This window comes from Diadema antillarum, unplaced genomic scaffold, assembly GCF_040938485.1.
Source record: "Diadema antillarum isolate AM-2024a unplaced genomic scaffold, OU_Dant_1.0 scf00000040, whole genome shotgun sequence".
NCBI classification, from domain to species: domain Eukaryota; kingdom Metazoa; phylum Echinodermata; class Echinoidea; order Diadematoida; family Diadematidae; genus Diadema; species Diadema antillarum.
The window spans coordinates 2,714,398-2,725,830 of record NW_027270929.1 but is presented as its reverse complement, the minus strand read 5'-3'; the positions used below and the strand labels follow the sequence as shown (position 1 = coordinate 2,725,830).

The 11,433-nt window shown below is 40.5% G+C and overlaps 1 protein-coding gene across 1 annotated transcript; it reads left to right on the top strand.

The window, feature by feature from the left end:
* The first annotated feature begins 6,339 nt into the window (after nt 1–6,339).
* On the top strand, nt 6,340–10,480 carry LOC139711506 (uncharacterized). Its single transcript, XM_071623385.1, has 2 exons — nt 6,340–6,868; nt 9,852–10,480. Exons 1-2 carry the CDS (start codon nt 6,340–6,342, stop codon nt 10,478–10,480), a joined length of 1,158 nt encoding a protein of 385 aa, XP_071479486.1.
* Nucleotides 10,481–11,433: the final 953 nt, after the last annotated feature.

Here is an 11,433-nt window from a genome sequence, read left to right as displayed (position 1 = left end):
ATAATAAAAACCAAAAGTTTAGATTGTTCAGTGTTAAACCGGCAAGACCCGTTGTTCGGCAGGAGAGAGCATTATCTTTGCACAGAATTTTGCTTTACTGCAGATATTTATAACGAAATATTCCAACATATTATTTCCTAGCTGGTCAATATAGCACTGAATTAAGCTTGAAGATGATTAGGGAAGACTGTGATCCTGTGGAGGGTATGGTAAAGTGCCTGTTGTCTTTATTGAATGAATTCTTGCATGGAATTACACGAATTACACAAATTACATATAATTGTGCGTATATGTGTGTATGTGTATAAACACATACACACGCACCCACCCACCCACACACACACACACACATATATATATATATATATATATATATTATACACACACGAACAAACAAACACACACACACACACATGATTATTATCATGATATTTTATCTGATTTATGTAATTTGTATTGCACAATTAGTGTATCCTGAATGGTATGTAAGCGTTCGTGTGTATGCGTGTATTGTTTTCTAAAGGAATCGTATATAAGAGTGAGACATTGGCCCGAATTCACGAAGGTGGTACAATCTTGTCCATAGTTTCAAACCATGGACAAAGACCGTAATTTTTTTATGGGGCGCCAAGTGTCGCATGGCCTATTTCGTTACGAAATGACTGATTTCGTAACGGAATAGGCCATGCGACACTTGGCGCCCCATAAAAAACTACGGTCTTTGTCCATGGTTTAAACTATGAACAAGACTATACCGTGTACTACCTTCGTTAATTCGGGCCATTGGGTGTTCAATTTGTCCTTTATCAGTCTCAAAAGGAAACTCATTATGATTTTGTGAATGGAGGTGTTATCTAAGATAAACGAGAGTATATCAAGGCGTATTAATCTCATAATAGAGTCAGAGAACATTGCTTTTGATCAGGGGCATCACTTGAACAGTAAATAGAATCGCACAATCATACAATTGCAAATATGAGACAGATTCTAGGGCTTGCATTTTCACATTTTACTAAAGATTTTTCTTTTCTTTTTGATCCCCACCCCCTCTTTACTGTTGTAACCTTAAAAGACAGTCTACTCCGTGATTTAAGAAAATCAAGTTGAATAACGAATAACACAGTCAAATTCTTCTTGGAGACTAAACCATCAACATCTCCGGAAAATGATTAAAAAGAAGAAATACCATCGTTGATGAATTTGAAGAAGGGGGGGGGGGTCTGTATTGCTTCAAATTGACCAAAAGTGGTCGGTATTAGTATAGTATAATGATAATGTCCAGACCAACACAAGATTTATAAAACTATAACACTGTCACTTCATTCAATTTTCAAAATGTCATATGACGAACTTAATCAAGATGATAAATCAAAAGGTGAAAACATTCCATAACTTTCTCCGTGGTTTCGGCTTTGATAACACTTTTTACAGTTCTGTTTAAGTGTGACTCAACTCTGTTTATCAAAATACAGCTGTATAAGATATGAACAGTGCTTGGAGCTTGCCTTTTGGAGTTTTTCCTCCGTCACGCCTCGAAAGCAGCGTCAACTAGCAGATCTCGGAGAGAAAATAAATAGCAATCATCATTCTGATATACATGGTTGAGAAATGATCCATTGTCCAGACATCATCCGAACCGAATACCAAAGATTGTAGTCAGCTGCACAATGTGTTGACTAGAAGTTGAACTGAACTTACATCTTCATTTGCACCTAGATACAGCCACATCTCGATCGCTACTCCGAAGGCTCGTTATTGCAAAGGTTAATTCGAAGATCAAAACAGGTTCATTAATCAGAAAATAAAAAAATTGGTTCATCTGAAAAGGGGAAAAAAAGCTCCTTATTCCGAAAATGATAAAGGGTTTACCAATCAAAACATGATTCTGTGTCCGTCATTTTTCTTTTTTTTTTTGTGACGGGGAGGGGGTTTATTATTTTCTCTAAAATCGTCTCCATATAAGGTGACCAGCTGCCTTCCATGTCAGTTTTCACCCCGGTGTGCAGCGATATCATAGTAATTTGACTTCAGCGCTCTGCAGCGGGTTCTTTGCAAACTACCCCTTCATTGTTTTAAACAGTGATCTGATCACCACCCACCCCAACCCTTCCCCGAAAAGCAAATAAAGAAACAAACAATAAAACAAACATGGAAAAAATCCAAAACCAATCGTTAATCCTACTATGGCCCATTTCTTATCTTCCGTGAAATCCCGTCCAGATATGTTCACAGCTCTGCGTATAAGATTTCTTACAAACTGACAAGCAAACCCAGTTACAGAAAAAAAAAAGACTTAAACTTTGCAAAAATTCGACGAAAGAAGTCCGATGTGCATAGGGTCTGGCCGCTGAACCGATTGTGCATCGTGAAGTTCTCTGTCAGGTGTGGTGACTAGCGGACCCGTTCACTTATCACCTTGCTATATCTTGGACCTATGCCACATATGGACATACATCGCTCGTTTATTAATTCAAACACCTGTTTCTGTAAAAAGCGTCACAATAACATTTCAAAGATGCTTTTCTGATTTGATCTCATCGTGCATCACCGACAGCCAGCCTTAACTTAAAAACAAGACAGCGCTTTTGAGATATTTAAAAACAACGTCATGCGCAGAAGATAATAACTCTCATAAATCAAGAAAAATGCATGTGCAGTTGTAGTATACATTAGGAAACCATCGCTCAGTTAATTTCTTCTTCTTTTGTTACTGTTAACGTTAATTTTGTTGATGTTATTGTGTTTTCTGGTCTATTTGTATGAGTAGCAAAGTGTGCTTAGAAACGTCAGTATGAAGCGCCATATAAATGCAATTATTATTATTATTATTATTATTAATTTCATTTGCGAAATGCACGTACTTTACGAGAGAAAGAAAGTATTTCGGCAGGTTGGTTGTAATTTGAAATGTCTTTTTCCCATTTTCGCACATTGTTTCAGAGTGAACATGGACAGTAATGGTAGACGACATGTATGCCTTATATACATCATTAAGAAACGTTACATGCACAAGTCCACAAGCGTCCACTTCATACTAACTAGTCAATGTACCCGTGGAGTGCTGAATCAGCCGAAGTGGGCATAGAGGGGAGGGGGGGGGGGGCTATGATGAAGTAATCGCAGTAGTTTGTTTGAACCAGGACCAAGGACCTGGGAGGAGTAGAGGAACAAACAGACAAACAGACAGACAGACAGACAGACAGACAAACGTTGCTCGAATTATGATGATTATTTCTTGACACGAAATTTGTCATGATTTGAGGTTTGCTGCTCCCAATCATTGTCGATTTCCCAAAGGCAGTTAAGTCTGAAAGGCACCTCAGCGAAATAAAACCAAAATGAGGGAAACGGTTCTGTTGTCAGTCACGATAAGCGATTACACAATCGTCATTGTCCAAACATCTGAATGTACTCATCAAGATGCACACACAGGCGGCGATGCAGGTCGGATCAAAGAAAGACCTCCGTTCATAGTCCATGTGTGTAGCAGGTCCATGCTTATACAATGTTAGCGTATTATTATGTGGGATAACACTTGTACTTCCAAAGGCAATGATCCGAGCATTATGGTCACATGAATAAGACTTATCACCAACATTAGAACTCGCCAATAGACAACTCGATCCAGGGCAGTCCAGTGCTAGACGCAGCACATGAGTTCCAGTAAGTTCCAGATCGATCGCTGCTGTTTCTCATCACTGTACATCGCTTTGCGTAGCTGTTTTCTGCCGTAAGTTTGCTACTGCTCATTATCATGTTACACGTTATCACGCGATACTGCGTCTGTTTCGCAACATTTGATTTGGTCAGATAATTGCAAAGACAAGTGCATCTCACCTCTTTGTTTCATGTATCTTCGGTATGTTTTCTGGTCGTTGGATATGAGGACATTGTTTCCAAATAACAGTTGAACTCGGTCTTTTCTTTTATAACGATAATAGTAAAAAAAAATGGCGAGTTTATGCAAAGCAGTTGATACCTCTTTCATGTAAAATGTAAAATCATTCCATGTAGTAATTTGGGTACATGTATACCACAATCGGTAGATAATATAACACTGACTGACCACGAGGGTCTGGATACGACGTAAAGAAGGGCAAATCCAACGATTTAGCAGGTTAATTTTCACGCCGTTTTTAGAGTATGTTGTCTAGTAGGCCTATATGAGGAGTCTATATCAAGTCTTTACGGTAAAGGGTGCATATTCTATGTAAAATAAGTAAGTTTTCATGCGGGAACTTAAAGGGACTGTACAGTACTGGTTGAGGTAGGGATTCATGTTTTGAACATTCCTAAGAGAGATAATGAAAAGCCTCTTATGAAATATGAAAGAGCATGTAATTTTAAGGATTCAACGTTTATTTGATGAAAATTGGTTTGCAAATGGCTGAGATATCCCAAAAAGTGCTAATAATAAAAGGCGACATGCCCCAACTTTATTAGTATCTCTTTGTTTCACCTTGTTTTTGGATATCTCAGCCATTTCAAAACCGATTTTCATCGAATAAACTTTTGATACCCCTTAGAACTGCATGCTCCTTGACATCTCATAGAGTGGTTTCTGAATATCTCACAAAACGTTAAAAGCTAAATCTTCACCTCGACCAGAACTGTACACACCCTTTAAGTGTCCGGAAACCCAACCCCCCCCCCCCCCCATCATACTTATATGTGCGGGATTTCCGAGTGCGACGTGCGTAAATGTTTGGGACGAACATCTTCGGACGTCTTGACCCACAAAGGTACGTGAAAACGCTGAAAAATGCTGTTAGTTTTCGAATTTTCAACCCATTTTATAAAACAAATGATGTACAGAATTATTTCGTGGCGTTAGTGGAGGCGTATAGCTCACTCTCGGGTATTTACAATGTAGTGCATGTTTCACAATTGTAAATACCCTCGAGTGCACTATACGCCTTCACTAACGCACTCTATCCTGTGCATCATTCGTATATACATTGCCTGAACAAGGTTCATATATTTGCCGAGTCGAAGACGAGGGCTATAATAATGGATCTTAGTTTTAGGACAATACGTCGTATCATTGAAAGAGTCAATCATTATCATTTACCAATCATTTACCATATCAGACATATTGAGCAGCGACAGAAATAAGTTTTAAAAAATCAGATTTAAACTTTATGTAACAGTACCAAAGTACTACTAGTAAACGTAATGGAATGCTGTGTTTGTTTGCAACTTCCCAGTAAAATTTTCCACGCAGCACCATCTCGAGCTCTACACCACTGCGCTGCATGTATGCATGCACATATACCATACACAGCTCATCCAAGCGGCACGCATATACAGTGCACATGACGGGATGGGTTACGGAAAATATGCAATCTGATTTCATTTGTCAATCACCATGTAATGATTTCTCACTGAGTGCATGCATATCCTCCTTTCAGTCCTACAATTTTCCATAACCATGCGTATATATAACTCCATACATCCGGTATATGTACGGGACGCATGACTTTTCCCAGTCAGCGCGCAGATTAGCCATAATACAGTTTCGACGCATTTTATAAAACAAGCAGGTGGCTAACAGTTTTGTTTTGTTTTGTTTTTGTTTGTTTGGGTTGTGTTTTTTTTTTTTTTGCACAACCGCAGCTCAAGTTAATCTGTCTATTATGAGTAGTAATCCACAGAGGTACATTTTCGCTTAAAGTCCTGATTTTGATTTATGGAATGAGGAAATTGGCGTTGGAGATTCCATTCGGGTAGCAACTGCAATGTTGAACAGCAGTTGATTTGGTTTGATCAGTACAGTAGGTCCATCAACATTGCATTTCTGTATCGTAGGACAGTCTTGTTAGCTCTTATCGGGATTCTCAGGGCGTCGAAGCATCATTAGATAAGCAGAACAAAGTTTGTTCACTCTTCTGACTAAATAGGGATTATTAGGTCTAAACAACACTGTAGTCCTTAGCTCTGTTTCATAACGCACGTGAAAATGGTGCTAGTACCCCCCCCCCCCCAAGGCGGTCAACCATTATATACATTATGCTTGTTCTAGAGATACCCATGGAAATGGGTGAAGATTTTGACCCCTCATCACAGGTTTTTAGAAGGGAAGATAGCAAAGCAGCGTGACAAAATTTCAACAAAATCAAATTCAAAAGTGATAAACTTCGAGGAACTTACATCGAAAAACGACAGACATTCATCACTTTCGTCTGCTGTCCATGTAAGAAGAAAATAATTGATATCACTATAATCAAAATAAAATCACGGAGCTGCTGTGTTGTAGCTTCATGTTCTCATCATCATACATCGGAAATAGAATCATATCTTATTTAGTGCATTGTTGTCCCTTTATCAACTTCACAGAGAATGATAACCTCGTGGAAGCTCGGCATCTGCGTGATCGTTGTTGCCATCATTCTCGCAGTCTTTACCCAGCAATGTCTTCCAAACCAGTACGATCCACACGTCTACCCCCAGACGGGACCCTTCATTGAGGGCTGGTACATGAGACTAATCGATGCAGACAACGCGCGGTCGCTTGGCGTCCTATTCGGCCGAGTTCTCCCCCGCGGTGACGACGGAAAGTCTCCCGGAGAGTCCGGCTCCGATGCACCTGACACATATCTCGGCCTGATACGCAGCAACGGGAGCGACGCCCCTATGGTGGTCGTTGAAGCCTATCCCAACGAAGACGACATCGAGGTAACCGTAAGGGGCGGGAAACCGGTGACGAAAAATCCTGATCTGATGTCGTCGTCTTATTTTGAATGGACAGCCCGGTCGTACGGGTTTTTCAACGTGACGCCGAATTCAACGGTCTTCGATTTCACAATAGATGAAATCAACTTTTCTGGAAACTTTTCAGGACCGGTTGCCTGGGACTCTTCAGGAAGAGGTATCTATTTTATCAGTTTCAGTTGAGATTTATTTGCATTGCATTCGTTCACACACACACACACACAAAACCACGTTAAAAAATACAGAGTATGAATACATGTTATACAGTCACCTTTTTTTTCTACCCATCAAATTAGTTCGGGGCTAGTATAGTGTCAATGAATTGTTTTACAAAAGTATGCAGTATAGGCATGGTAGGCTTGATAAAAGGTTACATGTCAGCGTGAAATGTACTGTCCCTTGAAAATCTCATACAAACGCATCATACTGTACTGATAGTCATTCAAGTTAAAACTGATTTTGTTTCTCGTGGAGTTCCCCCCCCCCCCCATGGGTCACACTGCCCAAAAGTCGCGTAAACGCATGAATCACGTAAGAAATTCGCATTTCATGAGTTTGTCTGACGTGGAACCTTCGTAGCTGTCCGCCGATGTGCGCCGGATCGGCGCTTTATACGCGATTCAAAGTTTTGAGCAGCTCAAAACTCGGCTTCGCGTAAAAGTTTACGCAGTATTGCGCTGTTTTACGTAATTTTTGCGTAGATTGCGTAGTTTTTACGCGAACAATGCGCAAAATATGCGTGGAATATCAGTGATCGTTCGCGAAAATGTTGCCGCTATCGCGTTCATGCGCAAATCATGCGCGATTCACACGCAGTTCATTAGTGATTGAATGCGCAGATTATGCGTGGTTTTCCGTGGACCTCAGTCGGCGCGCACAACCACGAATTCGCCCTATTTGGGGCCTTTGCGTGCCTATGCGCTGAAAGTGCGTGGTTTGTAAGTGATTTTTGCGTAATCTTTCCGTAGTTCTTGCGCAGTTCATCGGTGATTTTCAAGGCGTAAATCGGCAAAAAATTTCGACGGACAAGAACGCACAACCAAATTTCTTGTGTGATTCATGCGTTTACGCGACTTTTGGGTAGTGTGACCGGGCCCTGACAGTTTCAAAGTACATGTACTTTGTGGAGAAGCAGCACAGCCATTGCCAAATGTCATGCTGTTTACGACAGGCACGACAGGCGTGCCATGCCTGAAGTTCATTTTACCTCACACTCCCGTAATTGAGCAGTGATACACTCACACTGAGATGATGTTAATGTTTGGCGCTGAATGATCGTATAAACATTGGGTTATTCATGAGAACGTTATAATCATAAGCCCTCTATGACCGCTGGTGAGCTCCTTGGGTTCCAACCAGTGGCAAATTCGTAAACGATGGCAAAATCTTCATGTAGCCATTGCGTTTCCCTTGTGTGTCCGTAAAGGAAATCAAAGCCCAAAGAGCAATGTGGATTGAGTGAAAGCGGCAACATTAGTAGAACACATATAAGTGAAAGTTTGAGGAAAAGCGCACAATCGATGCAAAAGTTATCAATTTTTACAGTTTTAGTGTTGTAATAACTGGATAAGGAGACTACTAGAGTTCATGACGTCATGCGTGGACAACAATTATAAAGAAAATATAAAGAGAATTTTACAAAAGTTCAATTTTAATTAAAACTACACATTCTAACAACTTGATACTGACATAAGGGTAATAACCCCCTGCTTTCTGAAAGTGGTTAGTCAAGTGCTCTTTCATTACGCTAGAACAGTGAAAGCATGTTGCATTTTTTTATATTTTCTTTATATTGTTGTCCACACTGATGTCATAAACTCAAGTAGTCTCCTTTTCCAGCTGTTCCAACACCAAAACTTTAAAAATGCATAATTTTTGTATCGATTGTCCGATTTTCCTCAAAACTTTCACCAATGTGTTATACTAATGTTTCTACTTTCACTCAATCCACATTTCTCTTTGGGTTTTGGTTTCCTTCAAAGTAAACTTCTTAATAAAGTTTCACATCGTCTAAATGTAGCTTTCGTCGTGTTCTTGTGTAGTTCAGGCGCCACCGCGTGACCTTCTGCAGGCAGGGAGCGTATGCTTGCTTCTGCTGTTGATTGGCCTTTGACCATATTGAGTAGCTTTTTGGGGGCCGCTTCGCACGAAATTGAATATTCTGCATCCATATTGCCATCTTGTGTCAATTTCGAGACAGTGTGACGCCAACTTAACCAACTGTTAAGCTAAACCATGGCTCGACACTAACTTTTTTGTTTGGTGGCCCGATGGGGCCACCAAAATCCTAAATTTCAAATTTTTGGTGGCCCGAGAGAAAAATTTGGTGTCCCGAAAAAAAAACAATAAAAAACATTAAAAGTCCTTTTTTTTTGAATGAGTCAAATATTTAAGATTTATGATAGTAAGAATTAGAAGTTGGACATATCTACTTATAAATAAACTTTAACAAACTTGCAACACTCACTCTCAGGCATTCATTCAGTCCTTTTCATCCATCCTTTGAACAAATTTAACTGCTAATTTCTGGCGCAAAAAGTTACGAATATATTGACATACTTTTCAAAAAATTTTGGTGGCCCGAGGCGGGCCACCAAATTTGCCCTTTTTTGAAATTTGGTGGCCTGACTTTTCTTCATTTTTGGTGGCCCCGGGCCACCGGGCCACCGTTAGTGTCGAGCCCTGGCTAAACTATAGGTGATATCTCGCGTTCCATTTCAGTGTTGCATATTTTTTGCGGCATAAAAGTTCTATTCTAAAGTAACAAGGTGATCTTATCTTTAATTTTGATGGCTGTGGTAGAAGAGCTTACATGGTTCGTCGACGTGATATTCTAATGACCCATCCACCCCCAACGTGCATGGCGCGTTGAAGTTGAAGCCGCGATGTTGGTAAACTGTTATACCACTTCTATGAGAGTTCTCTATATCACTTATTTAGTATGTTGTCTTCTCGTTCAGAAACTTTTGACACTGATTACGAAGTGGAAATAGTATCAAATACTAAAAGGCACTATGTGTAGTACTGATACTGTTTAAAATGTTTGGTGAGAAGCCGCATTTGACCTTCACAACATTGAATGTCGAGACGCACATAACTCTGAACTGTGTATACATTAATTGCGTTATCATTTTCCACAGGTCCAGAGGGTTGGCTCACGCATCTACCTTCGCTGCCTATCCATTGGTTTGTATACAGCCTTGCGACACCCGGTACCTACACCTGGCGCAATCTCGACACCGGGCGGACGCTGTCGGGAAATGCTCACGCTCATCAGGAAAAGAACTGGGGATCGGGATTCCCGGAAGGCTGGGTGTGGACACAAGGTTTCAACAAGTCCACAAATACTGCTTTTGCCGGTACTTTCGGCGTCTTGTCCCCGTACGGACTGCCAGCCATCGTCCCGGCGCATTTGTTCGGCTACAGGAATTTTGCGCGTAATCTTAGTCTCGACTTCAGACCCGACAATTCTGTGACAATTCGAGACTTTCATCCATGCGTGGGACGTGCAACTGTACGAATTTATAGCCCGACTCATCGCGTCGAGTTGACGATGACAGCACCTGTGGCCACCTTCGATCAATGTTTGCGAGGTCCGGTCGAGACCGGCTTCGAATACAACTTGATAGAAACCTACGTGGCAACGATTGCGATTTCGATTGAAGAACTTGGACTGTGGGGTTATTACGTGATAGAGACGGGAACATTCCATAGCGCCGCCTTCGAGTTCGGAAAAACATACATGTGCTCACAAAACCCGTGCACGTAAAACTTTTCCTCACCAGTATGTTTTCTGTTAAAGAGGTACCAGTCTTGCAGCTTTTGTTTGACTGCTCAGTAAATTACAGGAGGAAAAAATAATTTCGCCGTATTCAGTCAGCATAACTGCAGGCTGAACCCCCCCCCTTTTTTTCCCTTTCTTTCGTTTTTTTTTTTTAAATTTAGAGAGAAGCGATTTCATTTATATTTTGTTACCCAACACTTTCTTATAACGGTTCTAGGGCAATTACCCCCTGGACAATTACCCCAGACTCTTCTCCTGACCCTAACCCTAATCCTAATCCTGAACCTAATCCTAACCCTAACCCAAACTCTAACCCTAATCCTGAACCTAATCTAAACTCTAACCTTATCACTAACCAGTGTTTAGCCGGGGTGCAATTGTCCTCGGGGGTAATTGCCCTGATACACTTCTTAAAGTGTGTTGTATACCGACGCTTTATGTGTGTAATTAATTGATTCATAGCGTTACGTTTGTTTCTAGCTCCTCTTTTGTTATTTTTCATGTGTTTTTATGAAAGCGTGAAATAATGCAGGCTTTGTTGGCATTGTTGGAAGTAACTTGACACGCACTTAAAAGATGAAAACAATATCAGAAATGAGAAAAAAAGAACCACTGAAGAATAAAAAACCCCCACAAAAACCCAACTTTCAGACGAACTTTCACAGTTTCTATAAAGGTCATGCTGTGTTGTATGGCGGCTAAAGTGGCACGAAACAACAGCAAATCCATGATTCGGAAGAGGGCAGTTATTGTCAGCATCACGTAATAATTTCTGTCTATTGCCAAACGTATACTTAATTGTACATTCTTGCTCTAATTGGTACCTCTGAATTTACACATCAAAAACTGAAAATAATCATGCATTCTACACTTAGGTCTTGTGTACAGTTGCATAATTGAGTACTGCAACTCCAGAGTGTTACTTCACACAAAATATC

Excerpts from the sequence above, each read along its gene's own strand:
- LOC139711506 (XM_071623385.1), top strand. The coding sequence starts at position 6,340 with ATGATAACCTCGTGGAAGCTCGGCATCTGCGTGATCGTTGTTGCCATC. Across the intron at positions 6,869-9,851 it reads CTGGGACTCTTCAGGAAGAG|GTCCAGAGGGTTGGCTCACG; the intron begins GTATCTATTTTA and ends CATTTTCCACAG.